At 44.8% G+C, this 23,385-nt stretch overlaps 1 protein-coding gene across 1 annotated transcript in view; it reads left to right on the top strand.

The window, feature by feature from the left end:
• The window catches only part of LOC126335919 (Down syndrome cell adhesion molecule-like protein Dscam2), a 627,039-nt gene that overhangs the window by 319,038 nt on the left and 284,616 nt on the right, over window positions 1-23,385 (top strand). Inside the window, exon 6 of the mRNA XM_049999393.1 lies at window positions 1,970-2,101. Within this exon, the coding sequence (XP_049855350.1) occupies window positions 1,970-2,101 (132 nt within the window). The remainder of the gene's footprint in view (window positions 1-1,969; window positions 2,102-23,385) is intronic.

The following is a 23,385-nucleotide window of genomic DNA, read 5'->3' as shown; positions in this document are numbered from 1 at the left end:
TATGCTGAAAAAATTAATAGCTCCAATTTCTGCCACCAGATGAAATTATGGCACTGTACGCATTTATAATGTGAAATGTTTCCTGTTTTGACTTCAGTATGCTGTTTGTCGCTTGGGAACGCATACTAATATTTCTTGCGTAGAGACTGTTGCAGTAAACTGTTAGGAAGGTAGATGGTTTCCGTACGAAATGCAATGACTGTTAAGAAAAAAGACCATCTACTGCTGATAAAGCTGTTTTATCAGTACTGCAGCAACAGCAGCGCTGCATTTCCGGAATGTAGCCGACAGAAGCAACTGCGACAAGGCTCAATGTCGATAAATGGCCTAGTAAATATGGTCACTAAATTTCAAGAAGCCGATGATTTAAATCATACAGCAGGGAGAGAGATGCAGCCCATTCCCATGGCACCTCTTGATGAAGTTGCTATGGTTATAGCAAACCGTCATGAGCCAGTGCTCGATCTGTGTCATGGAATTATGTCTCCCCTGATCAACAGTTCAACCTATTTTGCGATGCATTTTACACTGGTATCCCTACAAGATTCAGTGCACTAAATGAAGCCCCAAGACAGGTTACAACGCCGTGACTTTGGCATGCACGGGAATAGATGACATACGTCTGGAGAATATTATTTGTACAGACAAAGCACATTTTGCCCTCCACGGTACCGTGAAGGCACGGAACTGTGCATATTGGGCTCTACTCCACCACATGTTGTGCAGGAAAATCCACTGCACTCAGCTTTTGTGATTGTGTAGTGTGGTTTCACAAGCTTCTTCGGTCCCTTTTCTTCGAGGAGATGAAACCTCGTGGGCATCTTAGTTGTACAGTGGCATCTGCGCGTTAGAAGCACCTTCTTGTGCCACATTTGACTAACGATTCGCAAGAACACAACTGTGTCGACACCACAGTTTTTATTCAAGATGAGGTGACACTGCCCGCCGGACTGGCCGAGCGGTTCTAGGCGCTACAGTCTGGAACCGCGTGACAGCTACGGTCGCAGGTTCGAATGGTGCCTCGGGCATGGATGTGTGTGATGCCCTTAGGTTTAATTCCCATAGTGCTCAGAGCCATTTTTTTGAGGTGACACTATATGTCGCTTGCCAGTTGAAAGATATGCTTCGACAAACCTTCAGCAAGGACCGCATCGTCTCTAGGCAATTTCAAGATATGTAGCGTTCAAAATCTCTCGACCTAAATCCGTGTGACGTTTGGTTGTGTGGATATCAGAAAGATCTTTTCTATCAGCGATGTGTTCGGACTCATGATCTGAAGGATAGCATACTACACATCGCTATGAGGACACCTGATATACGGTGTTATGGACGGAGCATGTCGATGATCCGGAAGACTCAGATAATGAGATCTCTTGAGACTGAGACATTGAACACATGTCGTAACTTGTGACCATATCATAATGAACGCACCAGATTCGCCGTTATCATGTGTTTCATTTCTCCACTTTTCCTGTACCCAAATCACATTCTGACTGCTTAGAGTGCCGTATTTTCACTCGGTGACAGACATATTTTCAGCATACTACGCGAGCGCACCTATCAATACACATACCTGCGATGTTTCAGCGTCATCCGGTGTATACAGCCCGCACTGCAGCACTCGGAACACCGTCAGTTTAATTATAACTAAGCGCTATAAACAAACATCGGCTTATCACTGTGTCATCCTGATACTGGAACCACAGGTAAGTAACCAAAGCAGATACTGCTGTCGGATTAATACCTGCAATTTACAAGGCACTGAAATCTCCGTAGGAGGGCACAAATTGTTTCATCATTATCCATTCGGCAGTCTGGAAGACAAGCATCTAACTGAAGTCACGGGAGATCAGGCCTCCCCTGTGCTAAAATTCTGTGCTGTGCAGCATCGGACGTGCTGCCACGTTCCTGTCTCTACTCTTTCACTGACTGGGATACGGCGCCACTGTGACAGGCCACTGTGTTGCAGGCTGCTGGTGACGGAGCCGCAGAGCTCGGTGCCGCCCCGCATCACGGACTCCCGCAGTCACGTGACCGTGCGCCTCCGCGAGCCGGCGGAGCTGCCCTGCGCCGCCCAGGGCTTCCCCCTGCCCACGTACACGTGAGTACCTGTGTGCAACGCTTGCTTCTCCTTCGTAAAACTACACTGATGAACGGAGAAATCTCCTTCATTTATATCAGCATTGCCAGAACGAGCCATTATGTACATTGCTGCACTCACTGAAAGTACGCCCGTAATGTGGATGTACACTATTGGAAGTTAAAATTTCTAAACAACGAATATGAAGTGCTACAGACGGGAAATTTAACCGACAGGAAACAGATGCTGTGATATGCAAATTATTAGCTTTTCAGAGCATTTACACAAGGATGGCGCCGGTGGCGAATCCTACAACGTCCTGACATGAGGAGAGTTTCCAGCCGATTTCCCAAACACAACCAGCAGTTGACCGGCGTTGCCTGGTGAAACGTTGTTGTGATCCCTCGTGTAAGGAGGAGAAATGCGTACCATCAGGTTTCCCACTTTGATAAAGGTCGGATTGTAGCCTATCGCGATTGCGGTTTATCGTATCGGAACATTGCAGTTCGCGTTGGTAGAGATCCAATGACTGTTAGCAGAATATGGAATCGGTGGGTTCAGGAGGGTACTACAGAACGCCGTGCTGGATACCAACGGCCTCGTACCAGTAGCAATAGAGATGACAGGCATGGCTGTAACGGATGGTGCAGCATCGTCTCGATCCCTGAGCCAACAGCTGTGGACGATTGCAAGACAACAACCATCTGCACGAACAGCTCGACGACGTTTGCAGTAGCATTGACTATCAGCTGGGAGACCATGGCTGCGGTTACCCTCTGACGCTGAATCACAGACAGGAGTGCCTGCGATGTACTCAGTGCACCTGGGTGCACGAATGGCAAAACGTCATTTTTTCGGATGAATCCAGGTTCTGTTTACAGCATCTTGATGGTCGCATTCGTGTTTGGCTACATCTAGGTGAACGCACATTGGAAGCGTGTATTCATCAACGACATACTGGAGTACAAACAGGCGTGATGGAATGGCTTGCCATTGGTTACGCGTCTCGTCACCTTCTGTTCGCATTGACGGCACTTTGAACAGTGGACGTTATATTTCAAATGTGTTACGACCCGTGGCTCTAGCCTTCATTCGATCCTTGCGAAACCCCACATTTCAGCAGGATAATGCAACGACTGCATGTCGCAGGTCCTGAACGGGCCTTTCTGGATACAGAAAATGTTCAACTGCTGTCCTGGCCAGAACATTCTCCAGATCTCGCACCAATTGAAAACATCTGATCAATGGTGGCTGAGCAACTTGTCGTCACAATACGCCAGTCACTACCTGTGATAAACTGTGGAATCATATTGAAGCTGCATGGGCAGCTGTACCTGTACACGCCATACAAGCTGTGTTTGACTCAATGCCCAGTAGTATCAAGGCCGTTATTACGGCCAGAGGTGGTTGTTCTCGGTACTGATTTCTCAGGATCTATGCACCCAAATTGCGTGCAAATGTAATCATATGTCAGTTGTAGTATAATATATCTGTCAAATCAACACCCATTTATCATCTGCATTTCTTATTGGTGTAGCAATTTTAATGGTATGTTCGCCATTTACCAAGTGCAAGTGGTGAAGTGAGAAAATTAGGTGCTGTAATCCTTCCCAAAATGAAAGTTAACTTTCTTGTAGTGTATAACAATATATTTCTGCGAAGACAGACTCATTCTAATGAATGGTTAAGGTTGCAGCAGGCGTTTTCCAGGTCTGAATAATCAAAATTTGATAGTTCGAAATAAAAATGTTTCATACCAACTACAGTGAAGGCAGTGTCAAGGATTCTCATTTCTTGTTAATTGTTCCTGTAGAAACAAACGGAGCGTCTAACGGTATTTCGCGTGGTATTGTCCAAGAGGACCTATATCCAATCGTTGCTTTCTCCAAACAGAACGGCGTCTATAACAGTGTGTCAACATGAATAATATTGTACAGCAATGTATGGCCACGGTAGAGTTGCTGTCAATAATGCTGGAATGTGGCTGTAATACACAGTGATTAACCGGTATGGCTGGTGCAGCAAGGTGTAGCTCATAGTCACCAAGATGTAGCGGTTGTTGCCGGTGTGGTAAACCAAGGGAAAATGCTTCATATGACCGGGACGCATCTACCTCTGTCCTTGTATTTGAATGCTTCTACACCTACATCTCTACATCTACGTGACTAGTCTGCTATTCACAATAAACTGCCTGGCACACCCTCGAACGGCACGCGGGAAAAACGAGCAGTTAAATTTTTTTGTGCGAGCCCTGACTTCTCTTATTTTATCGTAATGATCATTTCTCCCTATGTAGCTCGGTGCCAGCAGAATGTTTTCGCAATCGGAGGGGAAAAGTGGCGATTGAAATTTCATCAGAAGATCCCGTCGCAACGAAAAGCGCCTTTGTTTTAATGATTGCCTCTCCAATTCACGTATCATGTCTGTGACCCTATCTCCCTTATTTCGCGAGTATACAAAACGAGCTGCCCTTCTTTGTACTTTTTCGATGTCATTCGTCAGTCCCACCTGATGCGGATCACACACCGCACAGGAATACTCCAGAATAGGGTGGACAAGCGTGGTGTAAGCAGTCTCTTTAGTAGACCTGTTGCACCTTCTAAGTGTTCTGCCAATGAATCGCAGTCTTTGGTTTGCTCTATCCACAATATTATCCATGTGATCGTTCCAATTTAGGTTATTTGTAATTATAATGCCTAAGTTGGTTGGTTGGGCTGTTTGGGGAAGGAGACCAGACAGCGAGGTCATCGGTCTCATCGGATTAGGGAAAGACGGGGAAGGGAGTCGGCAGCGCCCTTTCAAAGGAGCCATCCCGGCATTTGCCTGGAGCGATTTAGGGAAATCACTGAAAACCTATATCAGGATTGCCGGTCGCGGGATTGAACCGCCGTCCTCCCGAACGCGAGTCCAGTGTGCTAGCCACTGCTCCACCTCACTCGGTGTAATCCCTAAGTATTTAGTTGAATTTACAGCCTCAGATTTTCTTTATTCAGGGTCAAATGCCACTTTTCGCACTATACAGCTATCTTACCTAAATCATTTCGCAAGTCGTTTTGATCATGTGATGACTTTACAAGACAGTAAATGACAGCATCATCTGCAAACAATCTAAGACGGGTACTCAGATTGTCTTCTTTATCTTCCTCACGCCGAAAGCGCTGCAGTGACAAGTCTCGCAATCTGGATAGTGAAACAATATTATTTCGCTTGCATTCTAAAGATAGTGTTCGTGTAGAGGCACTCCATTTCTTTTTTAAGTCTAGAAAAATGTAGAAGTAGGCAAACGAGGGAAATATGATTTCATAAATGACGACCAGAGCAATGCAGCACGCTAACTGCATCTACATCTACATGGGTACTCTGAAAATCATACTTAAGTGCCTGGCAGAGACCCCTCTCCACAAAATTTCTCTATCTTTCCACTCTCGAACAGGGAGAGGAAAAAGCAAACACCTATATCTTTCCGTGCGGGCTCTGATTTCCCGTATTATCATGATCGTTTCTCCCTCTGCAGGGCGATGTCAACAAGCTATTTTCGCATTCGGAGAAATTTGTTGTTTGGAATTTCGTCAGAAGAGTCCATGGCAGAGAAAAACACCTTTGCCTTAATGATGTCCACCGCAAATCCTGTATCATTTCAGTGACACCCTCTCCCCTACTTCGCGATAATACAAAACGTGGTGCTGCAATTTATTCAAAGGCCACACTCTGAAGGTGTTCTAACGTCGTAGTGGGTCCCACAGTTGTCTTCTGCGCAAGTTCGTAATACTTCTACACCTTTTCGAAGCTTCTTCAAGTATTTAATTGTTGGTGGTTAGCAACTGAATTTTCACGTCTGGTAACTCTTGTCGTAGATGTATGCTTTTATGGAATTCATACTTATTTCACTGCAATGATGAACTACAATACTAAATTACTATTTCGAATTTTGTTGTTGAATTACTTGAGTCCTTTCACCAAAGTATTGCAAACAACAGGTAGCAAGAAATATGTTCTTTGTTTTTTGCCTTTGTTCCGCTTCTACGGCGGGGAGGGGGCGGGGGGCGGTTCGGCATGATTATGAACTGATTTGGCACGGTTAATTTAAGGTGTAACCGAATGCCGTTCCTGTCACCACCCCTAAACCCCTCCCCGGCAGGAAATGTGTGTACCCCAAACTGTTAGCGTGTGTGAATGTAAGCGAACGTTTTCGAGATGTTTGCGTGTTGTGTAACTGAGGCGAGACTTCGGTACGAGACCAACATTCACCTAGTGAGATGCAGAAAACCGCCTAAAACCCCTCATCCAGACTGGTCAGCACACCTGCCTTCGTCTTTAATCCGCCACGCGGATTCTATTCGGGGCCGGTGTTCCTGCCCGAATCCCGTAAGCGATGCGCTACCATGCGCGGGTATATGGGTGGGCGTCGGAAACCGAGGTACATTGTTTAGAAGCGCGCTTAAATAGGTACGTCATCAGTAGTCAAAAACTGAAGGGTAATCCCCAGTCTCACTGTAAATGATACATAATTTTTCATATTGATATCGGTCTTACAAACTATCGGACGAACTTTTTTCATGATGTATTCAAAATAGTTTTTCAGAATTCTGGAAAATGTTTTTATCCATCATTAGTTCACGTGTAAGTTTGCAAAGTAATCTGCACTTAAGAAGAGCGCATCCACACAAAGCCTTATTCTCTTTTTCTTGTGTCTTTTTTTCCTTTTGGAACGTAAATGCAGCAGAGTCGCACTCAGTTCCGTGGCAATATTATGAGCCCTGTAAACACTCCTGACCCGCGAGTGTATTGATGCAAATATTGCCGGGCAACAGTTGACCAATATGTATCTGCAATTTTTGTATCCGGCAATGTTGTCGGTGATCATCGCCGAACTATATTGTCGACAATATTGCGTTATAAGGCCCATTAGAGCGTATCTTAGGTTGGAGACATAACTGGTGCCAGAAAGAAGGGAACATTCTCAAACACATGTTTCATGCTCTGTGACAGTGCACAAGGACATGTTTCTTAGCACTAGCGTGTACAGGGTGTCCCAGAAATTTTGTGACACACTTCTAGTGGAGATGTTTCACATAATAGAGATTGAGAATTGTGTAGCAACCCTCGGCCGCAAACGTCAGGCGTAAGTGGTAGTAGATGTCGTAGATCGGAGAGGAAACAAGAGAGTGGTTCATTTGAAACATTTATTGGGCACGATGAGCGTATGTGGTTGTATCGTGCGACGAATTTAACGGATATTTATTCACCTGTTTCGTCTTAGGAGGCGTCTCTGGAGGCGGTTTGACTCTTGGAGGTGGCGCCGGTGGCGTTGAGAGAGGTTGGGAGGGTCTGCGCGAGCAGAGTGGAGAGGCTGTGTTTACGGGTTGGAGGAGTGAGCTGGGTGTGCCGAGTAGCCCTGCTGAGCTGTCGTAGTGAACTTTGCTGATGAGCGCTGGCTGCGGCAGCCGGTGTTTGTACAGAGTTGAGCCACATGCAGTTCTGTCAGTGTTCACAGAACCTATGGTACGTCAGGCTACTTACTACCGCACTTGAGAAATTGCAACGCTTACGAGAAGCTCGCTTTTGATATACGTAGCTATCAGATTCGTGGGATTGGCTCGCCTTCCTGTTCACTGCCAGTGTCACGGAAGTGAGAAGTACCTAGAGTCACGTTTACTTAACATTGTGTGAAAATACACTAGTCCCTGGTCTGTATAATCCTTATGTGCCAGTCTTTTGCACGAAATGTTCAGCAGTTTCAGTGATTGTAAATGCGCGCAGGACTCTATCTACTAATGTCAATACTTCGTTACTAAGATTACAGTATTCTGTTCTTTGTATTTTACTTAATTACTGTAATTTGCTGCTTGTTCAGTTCACTTGCGAAAGCACGCGTAAGAGTTAGTGGGAGTCATTTGAGGCCAGGCGAAGGTTGGTCGTTGGCGCAGTTTAAATTTTTGTAGCGCCCGCGCCCTTCTGCCTCGTAAAGATACGTGTTGTCTCGTCTCTGGTATTGATAACCACGAGTATAATTAGGCTGCTTGCGTATCGGATTGTTTATGGTGGGGGTCTGTTTGAACCTGCGAGCAATTTCGCTCCTTTTGAGTAGCATTACCTTTAACTTTTAATATCTTGTTTTAAGGCTAACTAAACAGCATCTCAGCAGTACGTGTCTTTACTGAAACAGTTTTAACCTGAAACTTTAATTAAAAACGTATGACCTTTCTCTTGAGTACAGCACTGAAGTAATTGATATTAGAACTCTGTTGCTAAGGCTACAGTGTGGAGCGGTGGCTGTTGAAAAATTTTAAGACTGCAATTATACAGGGTGTTTCAGAAATGACCGGTATATTTGAAACGGCAATACAAACTAAACGAGCAGCAATAGAAATACACCGTTTGTTGCAATATGATTGGGACAACAGTACATTTTCAGGCAGACAAACTTTCGAAATTACAGTAGTTACAATTGTCAACAACAGATGGCGCTGCGGACAGGGAAACTTTATAGTACGATATTTTCCACATATCCACCATGCGTAGCAATAATGTGGCGTAGTCCCTAAATGAAATTACCCGAAACCTTTGACAACGTGCCTGGCGGAATGGCTTCACATGCAGATGAGATGTACTGCTTCAGCTGTTCAATTGTTTCTGGATTCTGGGGTACACCTGGTCTTTCAAGTGTCCCCACAGAAAGAAGTCACAGGGGTTCATGTCTGGCGAATAGAGAGGCCAATCCACGCCGCCTCCTGTATGTTTCGGATAGCCCAAAGCAATCACACGATCATCGAAATATTCATTCAGGAAATTAAAGACGTCAGCCGTGCGATGTGGCTGGGCACCATCTTGCATAAACCACGAGGTGTTCACAGCGTCGTCTAAGGCAGTTTCTACCGCCACTAATTCACGAAGAATGTCCAGATAGCGTGATGCAGTAATCGTTTCGGATCTGAAAAATGGGCCAATGATTCCTTTGGAAGAAATGGTGGCCCAGACCAGTACTTTTTGAGGATGCAGGGACGATGGGACTGCAACATGGGGCTTTTCGGTTCCCCATATGCGCCAGTTCTGTTTATTGACGAAGCCGTCCAGGTAAAAATAAGCTTCATCAGTAAACCAAATGCTGCCCACATGCATATCGCCGTCATCAATCCTGTGCACTATATCGTTAGCGAATGTCTCTCGTGCAGCAATGGCAGCGGCGCTGAATGGTTGCCACGTTTGAATTTTGTATGGATAGAGGTGTAAACTCTGTCGCATGAGACGATACGTGGACGTTGGCATCATTTGGACAGCAGCTGCAACACGGCGAACGTAAACCCGAGGCCGCTGTTGGATCACCTGCTGCACTAGCTGCGCGTTGCCCTCTGTGGTTGCCATACGTGGTCGCCCTACCTTTCCAGCACGTTCATCCATCACCTTCCCAGTCCGTTGAAATTTTTCAAACAGATCCTTTATTGTATCGCTTTTCGGTCCTTTGGTTACATTAAACCTCCGTTGAAAACTTCGTCTTGTTACAACAACACTGTGTTCTAGGCGGTGGAATTCCAACACCAGAAAAATCCTCTGTTCTAAGGAATAAACCATGTTGTCCACAGCACACTTGCACGTTGTGAACAGCACACGCTTACAGCAGAAAGACGACGTACAGAATGGCGCACCCACAGACTGCGTTGTCTTCTATATGTTTCACATCACTTGCAGCGCCATCTGTTGTTGAAAATTGTAACTACTGTAATTTCGAAAGTTTGTCCGCCTGAAAATGTACTGTTGTCCCAAGCATATTGCAACAAACGATGTATTTCTATCACTGCTCGTTTAGTTTTTATTGCCGTTTCAAATATACCGGTCATTTTTGAAACAACCTGTATTTGTCTTATAGTGAACGATTATTGTTGCCACGACTTAGACAGTATCACATCCAGCCTTGGCTGTTAAAAATTTCTCATTTCATCGTTATCGAGGGTCGGTCAGTGTTATATGATTTTCCATTCCCGAATCTGATATAAATTTTCTACGCAAAATATTACCAGCTTCTTTAATGGTGCCGCAACTCACATCCAGCTAGTTCATAATTTGGTTTGTTTTAATTAAAGGCGTTGTGTTTCCTGAATCCTGGGGTGACGTATATCTTGGGAATCTGTTAAATAAACTTTTATTTTCTAAAAAGTGACATACGTCATGTCTACGCTTTGTTATAACTTTAGATTCTTCTTAAGCACATTTCAGTTTAGAAATGGCATACGTCACGTTTATCTGTTTTATATATTGTTTCCTTAACGGCGTCATACGCCACGTTTAGCTGTATTACACCTTTTATTCACTTCAAGTAGTCTTGCCTCTCTCCAAGGTGACAGTTGTCAACTTGGCTGAATTGCACCTTTTAGTGGAGTAAATGCTCTTTTCAAATAAGGTGACACATGTAACGTCGGAAATTTGGAAATACTGATGAATGCTAGACCTTCATGGATTTGAAGGTCAATGTGTAAGTAGGCAGTTTAGGTTTTCTTATTGGTAACGCCACGTAGCGCTCTGTATGAAAATCACTGGCTGTGCTGTGTGCACTCTGTGGCTAGTTTGCATTGTTTCTGCCATTGTAGTGTTGGGCAGCTGGATGTTAACAGCGTGTAGCGTTGCGCAGTTGGGGGTGAGCCGCCAGCAGTGGTGGGTGTGGGGAAGTGAGATGGCGCATTTTTGAGAGTGGATGATCTGGACGTGTGTCCATCAGAAACAATACATTTGTAAGAATGGATGTCATAAACTGCTCTATATATATTATCATTTGTGAACACTATTAAGGTAAATCCATTGTTTGTTCTCTATCAAAATCTTTCATTTGCTAACTATGCCTATCAGTAGTTAGTGCCTTCCGTAGTTTGAATCTTTTATTTAGCTGGCAGTAGTGGCGCTCGCTGTATTGCAGCAGTTCGAGTAACGAAGATTTTTGTGAGATAAGTGATTAGTGAAACGTATAGGCTAATTTTGTCAGGGCCATTCTCTTGTAGGGATTACTGAAAGTAAGATTGCGTTGCGCTAAAAAAATCTTGTATGTCAGTTTAAGAACAGTCATGTATAAGTTTTCTAAGGGGACGTTTCAAATGTTCTGGACCTATTGTACTTTACTACTGTTTTAATGGGCTAATGTGATAAATGTCTTCATAAAAAATTGTTGTTGTTTAATAAAGATTGTTTGCTATGTTGTTGCTATTTATGTGCCAGTATCTTATTACGCCCCTCACCAGTTACCCTGTGCCATATCCGTGGTGTAAAATACGGTTCTAATGTTGCAACGGGTGCTCGAAGACTGCCGAGCACACGCGAACACAACGGGAATTTCTTTCATTGTAGCAGCTGTGCAGGCGATTCTAGTAACGAGATCAATTTCAGACTCCGCAGGACCACGAAACATGAGATATTCGACGGCTCTTCACAGAAAGAAATTGAGGCTCGATAAATCCAGTCCTCACAGAAAGAAATCGAGGCTCGATTAATCCAGTGGGCCTGGGGGCAGTCCACCACTTCCAGTTCACCGATGCGGCAAAGACCTGTTCAAGTGCCGACGAATAGCCAGTCCAAAATGAGCAGACGTCCGTCCCACCCTGTACTCATGTCATACGCCACGTACTCATTATGTCCAATATATGTTTCAGATAAAACACCACCTTGTTTCCTTTTCGACCTCCGACCTCTACTATCACTACTTTCACCTACCCCTGAAGTTCTCGGTCATAGGTTGGTATGCAATTTTCTATCCTTGTGACGTACCCATCTCCCGCATTAGTCAGTCGCAACATTTCTGGGGCATCCTGTGCAATTAGTATTATCATGGTAGTTTAGAGTGAGAATATTTTATTATCCGTTTAATTTATTGGGGCAATAGGCTTCATTTGGACCTTCATGGGTGTCTTCCGTATTTTAATAGTTCATCTCGTGTTCAGAAAAACGCTCATGCAATGGTTTACTTATCAGCTTACTGTGACTGACGATTAAGTTTATCGCCATATTTACAGCGAATGGTTAACATTACACTTCATTTTCTTTCTCTAAACCGCAACAGAATGAGGTGGTTCAGGGCTTACGACACTAGTATCGCACTCTGGAGGGCGGAGATCGATCATGTGAAACCCAACTCGCACTTTTTCACATAACATACTGAAAACTTTCGATGAAAGTAGTCACGTAGATGCCGTATTTCTTTATATCCCAAAAACATTTGACTCAGTACCTTTCCTATGCTTATTGTCGAAAGTAAGATCAAAAGTGGTGTCAAGTGAAATTTGCGACTGGATTGAAGACTTTTTGGTAGGGGGGACGCAGCATGTTATCTTGGATGGAGAGTCGTCGTCAGATGTAGAAGTAACTTCAGATGTGCCCCAGAGAAGTGTTGGGGCCCTTGCTGTCCATATTTATTAATGACATTAAAGATAATATTAATAATATCCTTGGACTTTTTGCAGATGATGCAGTTATCTATAATGATGTACTGCCCGAAATAAGCTGTATATCTATTAAAACACATCTTGATAAGAATTCAAAATAGTGCAAAGATTGGCAACTTTCTTTAAATATTGAGGAATGTAAAACTGTGCCCTTCACAAAACGGAAAAACGTAGTATATTATGACTATTACATCAATTAGTCACTGCTGGAATCCGCCATCTCATACAAATACCAGGGTGCAACACTTTGTAGGGATATGAAATGGAAGTCTCAGTCTTTGGTAAAGCACGTGGTAGGCTTCGGTTTAGTCGTAGAATACTGTGGGAGTGCAATCAATCAAAATTGGAGATTGCTTACAAATCACTCATGCGACCCATCCTAGAATATTGCTCAACTGTGGGGCCTACCAGGTAGTACTAACAGGGGACATTACCGCGTACAGAGATGGTCAGCACGAATGGATGGTTTGTTTTATCCGTGGGAGAGTGTCACAGAGATACTGAAGGAACTGAGTTCGAAGACTCTTGAAGATAGACGTAAACTATTCCGAGAAAGTCCTTAATAAAGTTTCAGGAACCGGCTTTAAATGATGACTCTAGGAATCCCCTACGTATCGCCCACCTAGGTATCGCGAGGATAAGATTAGAATAAATACTGCACGCTCCGTACGTGAATGGAACAGGAAGAAACCCTTGTAACAGGTACTATGGGACGTACCCTCTGCCATGCAGAATACAGATGTAGATCTAAATCCCTGTCGTGCCATCGTGGTACATGCTTACCGGTATTTGCTTAAACAGATCCACGTAGATGCCAATTTTTCCTTTGGAAAGCCCATAGCCGAAATCCTTCCCCATCCTTAGCTTAACAGAGCTTGTGCTCTGACGCTAATTACAAATGTTAAACCATAAACTTCCTTCCTATATTTAATCTGCAAGCAAGCCACATTTAATTCTATCGGTCACCTCTCACCTGAGTAGTAGACAGGCTACGGCTGTATAAAGTTAGGCACTGGACAATACCAGTTAATTGCACTCGCATTTGTTGTGCTTAGTCAATGAAACATCGAGGAATTCATAATATCTGCGCTCATCAATTTAGATAGCTTATAAAACTGCACACACACACACACACACACACACACACACACACACACACACACACACCACACACACACACACACACACACACACACACACACATACACACACTGTCTCAAGAAATTAGAATATTGAATGCGTATCAAATACAACTCAGCAATAATATTTACCTAGCATCGAATAACTAATCAGTGATTAGTTATGAACCAAATTGTTACTTTATTATTTACGGATAGAATTATTAGGTTTTTATTACTCATATTTAATTATATGCATCACTTATGTGACAGCGACGAACCAGAAGCAATGGGGTTGCTTCAGTCAGTCTTTACGAATGGAGATGAAACAGAGGGTATATTCATTCGAGGTTCATGATGAGCCTGGCTACGATCGATACAAAAGTGCAACGCCCTTTGTATGCTGTTATGTGTGTACTATGAATTACAACATCTTTGTTGATATTGCTAGACAGTAGCTCAATTATCAGAACCACAGATCGCGCAAATAATTAGTGAAACAACAGGTAAAAATAGCAGATACTTCCAAATAGTCATTTTTCATTAAGTACTTATAGTGAAACGAACAGAATTTATAAAATAAATGCCCACCTCAAATTCGTTACCATAGTATTGCATTTGCAAAGGTAACGTAAACAGTTATATTACTTACTCATTACTTCCAAAACGCAATATTTGTGACACTTATGATTTCTTTCGTTTATTTGTGCTATCCTTGTAATGATACGTCGTCCTTCGTTGGACGGCAGGTCTCACTATACTGCACCATACGTTTACGTCTCATGATGTTAGTGACAGAGGGGACTGAGATAAGGAGGAGCTTATGTTATACTGTTTTATTACAGATGGATGTTGTGAATGCTTGCACTACGCAAGTTGTGATTTAGTGAACTGACGATCTACTGCAGTACTGACTATAGTGAAATAACGAAAGTCATATCAGGTCGGACTTCCTTTTGCCCTGCGTAGTGCAGCAACTCATTGTAGCATGAACTCGACAAGTCGTTGGAAGTCATCTGCATAAATATTGAGGCTCACTCTTCTAAAGCCGTCCATGATCCCAACACTGTTGCCGATGTAGAATTTTGTGCACGATATGACTCCTAGATTATGCCCCATAAACATTCGTGAGGGATCCGAGTGGCCATGTCATTCGCTCGAATTATCCAGAAGGTTCTTCAAACTAATCACGAACAATTTGGCCTCGGTGACACGGCGCATTGTCATCCACAAACATTCCATCTTTGTACAGAAACAAGAAGTCCATAAATAGCCGCAGATGATTTCCAAGTAGCCGAAGAAAACCATTTCCAGTCAATGATAGGTTCAGTTAGACCAGAGGACCCAATGCATTCCATGTAAACACTACCCACACTATTACAGAGTCACCATCACTTTTGGGTCCATTGCTAAGTGGGGTCTGCACCACACTCGAAACATACAAGGTGCTCTTACCAACTGAAATGGGGGCTTACCGGACCAGGCCACGATTTTCGTGTCGTCTAGGGTAAAATCGATACGGTCGCCAGCAAAGGAGAGACGCTGCAGGCAATGCCGTGCTCTTAGCAGAGGCACTCGCGTCGGTCGTCTGCTGCCGCAGCCCATTAACGCCAAATTACGCCGTATTGTCCTAACTAATACGTTCTTCGTACGTCTCACGTGGATTTCTGTGGTTTTCTCAGGCAGTGTTGCTTGTCTCTTAGCACTGGCAACTTACTCAAAGGCCGCTGCTATGAACGCCATCTGCCACTGCGTTGTTCATAGTAAAAATTAATGTTTGGAATTTGGTACTCTCGTCAAACTCCTGACACTATGGAGTATTGATTTGCCTAATCATTTTCGAAATGTTATGTCCCATACGCTTACCTCCAACAGCCATTTCACGTTCAAGGTCTATTAAATTCCTTCCAGCGGCCATAACTACGCCGTAAAGCTTTTCACATGAATCACCTGAGTACAAACGACAGTTCCGCCAGTTCACTGGCTTTTTATACCTTTTGTACGCAATACTACTGCCGTATGTATATGTGTATATTGCTATCCCCTGACTTTCGTCACCTCAATGTGTGTGGCCTGAAGAAGATTGCGATGTGCGAAGAAACCTGTCACCTAATACACTCCTGGAAATTGAAATAAGAACACCGTGAATTCATTGTCCCAGGAAGGGGAAACTTTATTGACACATTCCTGGGGTCAGATACATCACATGATCACACTGACAGAACCACAGGCACATAGACACAGGCAACAGAGCATGCACAATGTCGGCACTAGTACAGTGTATATCCACCTTTCGCAGCAATGCAGGCTGCTATTCTCCCATGGAGACGATCGTAGAGATGCTGGATGTAGTCCTGTGGAACGGCTTGCCATGCCATTTCCACCTGGCGCCTCAGTTGGACCAGCGTTCGTGCTGGACGTGCAGACCGCGTGAGACGACACTTCATCCAGTCCCAAACATGCTCAATGGGGGACAGATCCGGAGATCTTGCTGGCCAGGGTAGTTGACTTACACCTTCTAGAGCACGTTGGGTGGCACGGGATACATGCGGACGTGCCTTGTCCTGTTGGAACAGCAAGTTCCCTTGCCGGTCTAGGAATGGTAGAACAATGGGTTCGATGACGGTTTGGATGTACCGTGCACTATTCAGTGTCCCCTCGACGATCACCAGAGGTGTACGGCCAGTGTAGGAGATCGCTCCCCACACCGTGATGCCGGGTGTTGGCCCTGTGTGCCTCGGTCGTATGCAGTCCTGATTGTGGCGCTCACCTGCACGGCGCCAAACACGCATACGACCATCATTGGCACCAAGGCAGAAGCGACTCTCATCGCTGAAGACGACACGTCTCCATTCGTCCCTCCATTCACGCCTGTCGCGACACCACTGGAGGCGGGCTGCACGATGTTGGGACGTGAGCGGAAGACGGCCTAACGGTATGCGGGACCGTAGCCCAGCTTCATGGAGACGGTTGCGAATGGTCCTCGCCGATACCCCAGGTGCAACAGTGTCCCTAATTTGCTGGGAAGTGGCGGTCCGGTCCCCTACGGCACTGCGTAGGATCTACGGTCTTGGCGTGCATCCGTACGTCGCTGCGGTCCGGTCCCAGGTCGACGGGCACGTGCACCTTCCGCCGACCACTGGCGACAACATCGATGTACTGTGGAGACCTCACGCCCCACGTGTTGAGCAATTCGGCGGTACGTCCACCCGGCCTCCCGCATGCCCACTATACGCCCTCGCTCCAAGTCCGTCAACTGCACATACGGCTCACGTCCACGCTGTCGCGGCAAGCTACCAGTGTTAAAGACTGCGATGGAGCTCCGTATGCCACGGCAAACTGGCTGACACTGACGGCGGCGGTCCACAAATGCTGCGCAGCTAGCGCCATTCGACGGCCAACACCGCGGTTCCTGGTGTGTCCGCTGTGCCGTGCTTGTGATCATTGCTTACACAGCCCTCTCGCAGTGTCCGGAGCAAGTATGGTGGGTCTGACACACCGGTGTCAATGTGTTCTTTTTTCCATTTCCAGGAGTGTATAAAGTCTAGTGGTATGAAAACAGTAATAAATATATTATGTAATAAATTCATTATGTTCTGGACACGAACTGCGGTGGTGACGGGTACTGCTGTGAACCTTTTGCCATGTCGTGACAGATGTAGATTGTCTATTGCCGGCCGGGGTGGCAGAGTGGTTCTAGGCGCTACAGTGACCTACGGGCGCAGGTTAGAATCCGGCCTCGAGCATGGGTGTGTGAGATGTCTTTAGGTTAGTTAGGTTTAAGTAGTTCTAAATTATAGGGGAATGATGACCTCAGAAGTTATGTCCCATAGTGCTCAGAGCCATTTGAACCATTTGGATTGTCTATTGTTGTCTGTCACCAACTCCAACTAAACTCAGGCAACATTTCCTACAGTAATCTCGAAGCAAAATGTTTGGTTTTGGATAGATATGCTTTTTGTTTGCTTGGTCACGTTATCTATTGCTGTGGTTGCTCCGACAAGTAAATAATGCTCCATTTTCTGTTTCAAGACAAAGTCAGACGTACCCGTCTTGATATATGGCAATGTTCGGAATGAATTCATTAATGCGAATTAACGCTGACAGCTATAAACTCACACATAACCCAGTTTATAACTGTAGGTTCATGGAACTGACGCACTCACACAGCTACCAATAACGCCCCATCTGCGCCGCATTGAAACCGACTAGGATTCCGTACGGCACACCACTGTGCTGATACTTTAGGATTTCGAATTCTTGCATTCTAGTCCATATTTGTTATCATGTACATGTGTCGACTTCCACAACGTCATGTTGTCCCAGAAACTATAGTTCCGTGATGAGTATATTAAAAATCTTTTAAAAACAGTATATCATCCTTTGCAAACGTCATTAACTGTTTTAGTACACTTTCAGGATAAGTGCTAGAGGCTGTGTCAGGAATGAAGGATATGCTTATTTAGGTAAAACTGTACAGAAGTGTAGACTTTAGAGTGGAACTGGCTAGCAGTTGAGCAGGCGAAAATAAATATTTCATGGTAAAACTTTCCTTACAATAGTATTCAACAGTAAGCTAACTGCACTGATACAGGTAGTCAGCCGGCCGGAGTGGGCAAGCGATTCAAGGCGCATCAGTTTGGAACCGCGCGACCGCTACGGTCGCAGGTTCGAATCCTGCCTCGAGCATGGATGTATGTGATGTCCTTAGGTTAGTTAGGTTTAAGTAGTTCTAGGTTCTAGGGGACTGATGACCTCAGATGATAAATCCCATAGTACTCAGAGCGATTTTTGAACAGGCGGTCAGAAACAGTCGCAAAAGGTTGTAAGCGTGTTGTAGGATAGGTTGTGCGGAGAAATAATTGTTATGAAAAAATTGGGTACTTTGTGAGGTTTCAAAGTCAATTAACTATGAAATTAATCAGTCAGGTCGTTGGTGCACAAATTTAAGCGGACCACCAGATTAGCGTCAGTTGTTCTCATAGCGTAGTTGATAGTTCGAGATTACTCAGCCTTTGGCTCGGGGTCGATCCTTACTGCCGTCCCATATCCAATTTTCACATCGCTCTCTGGCTCGGTTGTACGAAACCAAACGACACCGTCTGTGGCGGGCGTTTTGAACTTACGCGCGCAACGGCCTGAATGGTTAACTTCTAAACACCTCGGAAGTCGCACAACGTACCGAATTTCTTCTTAACAATTAATTGTCAGCTCAGTCTACCCTGCAGCACCCTTATAAGCTATTCAGACAGTTTCCAACTACACTGTATGCAAGAAATGTGACTGATATTGAGAAACAATAATAAAATGAGGTCAAAATGTGTTCAAAAGCTAACATTCACAAAACGAAATAATGTCTTTAAAAAATGCAGCAACGGAATCAATGATTAACTTCAGTGGGAACTCTCCACTGCACTGCAAATGAGGTAAGACTCACAAATATTTCACATTAAGTACTGCTAGATGAGTTATTGAGGCAACTCAAGGCAAACTTTGTCAAAGCAGAGGAACGTTCCACCTGAGGACTCAAGTACAAGGCACACAGTACACGCACAGGCACTGCCCGTTCAAGTCAACCACAAGACTTCTGCAGGCACCAGCAACAACTCCGACCGCGCGTCGACACCACACTGTGCAGTCGGCTCCGCTTTTTCTGTGTTGTCTTACCGCTAAGCCGACATCCACCGAGCGTCTTCCTTGTGCCGTTGCCCTTGTGTCCCGGTTGTTCCGCTACTTCCAACCAGACTGCACTTTTTTTTAAGTACAGTTCACACTTACACAAAAATGCAAAATAAGTAATATATCTAACTGACATACAGTGCATAACACACGTAAATATGGGCATTAGTATTTACAATAACACTTTATGCCATCGTACAACATGCTAACACAATAACATCGAGAAATATAAACAATGCATAGACACTTGTGTAAACTTCTGATCTCGTAGGTCGATACCTCATCGACACCAGCCGGATTACATGTCTTCATCAATCGCAACTACAGCTACTGTCTGCAGATATAGCGCCACCTGCTGAACACTGCGGGAACTCAACGGACAAAACAATACTCACCCCCTCCTCCACCCCCTCCCCCAAGAGACATCACGCTCACACCCTGTAACACCACCTCCAAACTTTCTAACGGTCTCAGTTCGGCGAGGAAGATGTTCAGTAAGTTCTTTCAGATATGCCAAATTCAGCTGATGCCACTGCTTGCAGATTAGCCTCGCTGAGCTACCATATCGGTAGGATAATTGCTACGTTTCATCCGCTGTTCCAAATAGAATCATATAATTTATAAAGAATTTGGGTCAGTAAAAGTGAGATTGCGTTCACGAGTGACATCAAAGAAGGAATGTATGAATGTTTTCCTGTGAAAACGTCTGTTGTCACCTTGGAAGACTGGTGAGTTCACAGCACAATCATCATGTGGATGTGGAGGAAGGGGCACTTCGTTTCCCGAGAAAGTTGAAATAAGCTTCGTGGTTCATGTTCACAGCGACGTGGTAGGAGAACAACACCGCTAAAACGTAGTAGAATCATCTACGACCTAGTGCGGTTGTGCTCAAGACATCCTCTGATATGTAACGTCGGTAGCAACAAGATAACCGAAAATGAAAGTATATAGAGGAAGACATTCACCAGGATACAGCGGTGCCATCAGATAACCGAAAAGAAAAGTATGCAGGGTGTTACAAAAAGGTACGGCAAAACTTCCAGGAAACAATCCTCACACACAAATAATGAAAAGATGTTATCTGGACATGTGTCCGGAAACGCTTAATTTCTATGTTAGAGCTCATTTTAGTTTCTTCCACCTACGCTCAATGGAGCACGTTATCATTATTTAATACGGGATACTCTACCTGTTCTGCTAGAACATGGGCCTTCACAAGTACGACTCATGTGGTTCACGCACGATGGAGCTCCTGCACATTTCAGTCGAAGTGTTCGTACGCTTCTCAACAACAGATTCGGTGACCGATGGATTGGTAGAGGCGGACCAATTCCATGGCCTCCGCGCCGTCCTGACCTCAACACTCTTGACTTTCATTTATGGAGGCAGTTGAAAGGTCTTGTCTACGCAACCCCGGTGCCAAATGTAGAGACTCTTCATGCTCGTATTGTGGACGGCTGTGATACAATACGCCATTCTCAGGGCTGCATCAGCGCCTCAGGGATTCCATGCGAAGGAGGGTGGATCCATGTATCCTCGCTAACAGAGGACATTTTGAACATTTCCTGTAACAAAATGTTTGAAGTCACACTGGTACATTCTGTTTTTGTGTGTTTCCATTCCATGATTAATGTGATTTGAAGAGAAGTAATAAAATGAGCTCTAACATGGAAAGTAAGCGTTCCCGGACACATGTCCACGTAACATATTTTCTTTCTTTGTGTGTGAGGAATGTTCCCTGAAAGTGTGGCGGTACCTTTTTGTAACACCCCGTATAGAGGAAGACATTCGCCGGTATTTAGCAGTGAACCGCCCTGAAGAGGACCACAGTAAGTCGGTCGAAACGTCAGTAGCCAATACCCAAACTTATTTTATACGCCATAAAACCGCTTTCGTCTTGAAATTCACTCTCCATCCCTTAGGGATTAAACGCCTCATTGGACCGTCGGCTCACTTGTTGGCCTGAATATGTCCAGATTATATGTTATATGGCCCATTAAAGATGTGCTGCTTTATGTGAACAGTGGTGCTATGTGAAATTCCTGGCTGAAGACGTCCACTGCATCAAACAGTTCGCTCGGAAAATTGGTCGAGGTAGGGCTATATCCACGGACACCAGTAACACCTGTAATGTTCGAAACTGATTATCACTGATGCGTGACATACGTCTCTCGTCGGTATCGGTTCTGATAATTTTACGACCGTAGTTCTTACATTGTTTACATGGCTGCGAGTGGGACAAAATTCGTTTGTAGACACACTGGACTGTTCGCATCGATACAACAACAAATCCGGCAACATCATTCACCGCGGGCTCATGGCCACGTCTAACCACGATAACTGCACAGACCAGCTCTACGGCACCTACGACGCTGCAAGCGACCAGTGTGCTCTTTCAAGAGATGAATAAATCTTTGTCTGTTTAGCTCACACGCAGACACGTAAATGCGACCACCTCATATGTTCGACGTCAATAGGCAATAACCACTAGCAGACAACTGGTGGTGGCACTGGCACTAGAGTGTATATAAAGCATGTGGGAGCGACGCAGTCGTTGCCGTAATGCGAAAACGGAGCGGTTTATCTGACATCCAAAAGGGTATGACCATTTGCTCTTGGCTCAGGGTGGAAGCATTTCCGAAAACGCTAAGTTAGTAAATTGTTCGCATGCCACCGTAGTTAAAATGTACAGTGCATGCCAAAACTGCGTTGTCCAGAACCGGCGCTGAGGCATTGTGGTATACCACGGATCAGAGATGACCGTGGTGATCTGGCTGCGTGGATGTGTACGGGTGAACTGACTTGCAACCGTTGTACAACTGAATTTTCAGATGAGCCAAGGGGCTACCAACAGTGTCTCGTCGAAGACCGTGCAGCAAACGGTGCTGCGTATGGCCTACTGCAGCAGACGCCTGCTTCATGCTCCCATGCTGACTTTTGTTCATTGGCAATAAATGCTGGAATTTTCTCGCGGATACCGATGGTCGTTTACTGAGTGGTGACATATGAGCTTTCCAGTTGAATTACGTTTTATGCTCTATCGGACTGAAAGGAAACTTCCTACAACAATCGGCTGAATGGTCGAGGGTGGAAGATTGAGCATTATGTTCTAGTGAATGCAGTCGTCTCATTTCCTGGGTGATCTTGTCATTCCGGAAGGCACAATGAGTCAACACATGTATCCTTCTATCCTTATGTACCATTTCCACTCCTACATGCAATTTGTTTTTCCTCGGCGTTACGGCATCTACCAGCAGGACAATGTAACGTGCCACACAGCTCGCAGTGCACTCCTCTGGTCACCAAACTCCCCGGATCTAAACTCAGTAGAGAATCTGTGAGACGACCTCGAACGTTGTGTTCGCGCCATGGATTCACAAACGAGCAATCTAGCGCAGCTCGAATCGGCATCCCAGTCGGTACCTTTTGGAACCTCACTGTCTCTCTTCCTGCACGTGTCGCAGCAGTCCACGCTGCAAAAGATGGTTATTCAAGCTTTTGACAGTTGGTCACATTACTGTGACTGTACAATGTGTTACAATGATTGTAAAATTGTTCTAAAGCTATTGCATATTTTGCTAAACTATGGGCATTCATCCCTTAACTGAACTCCTGGTAATGCATAATGATCGTGAAAGTAAAAGAAGATTATTTAAGACACCTTCTTTGGAGATGGCTGCAATTGGACAGAGCCAGTCGTCATCAACGTTAGAATGCTAAACTTTAAACATTCTCTGCGTGGAAGCTCTCCTGTGTTTTCAGCAATAAAATTATGAAGTTTCGTACCATTTCCTCTATTATCAACGTAGGCCTACGAACATAATGGTGTTTCCAGCAGTCACTGCACGTAACATTCATGTGACACAACTATTAGCTTCGTAGCTGAACCGCGATATTCCCATGTACACAGTAATCGTTAATGACAATTTCCATTGTAAACGTGGAAGCATGTACGGTATGTCGCATGCGGAACTCGAAGTTGAACAAAACGTAATGAATCGTATACTCGGAGACACTTGTGCCTTCTTCAGAAAATTCCTAGACTGCCAGTTGCCCACAAATTGTCACATGCGGGGAAGTCTCTGGC

The sequence above is a fragment of the Schistocerca gregaria genome, chromosome 2, assembly GCF_023897955.1.
Source record: "Schistocerca gregaria isolate iqSchGreg1 chromosome 2, iqSchGreg1.2, whole genome shotgun sequence".
NCBI classification, from domain to species: Eukaryota; Metazoa; Arthropoda; class Insecta; order Orthoptera; family Acrididae; genus Schistocerca; species Schistocerca gregaria.
The sequence above is the reverse complement of the archived record's forward strand: the minus strand, read 5'-3'. Positions and strand labels throughout refer to the sequence as shown.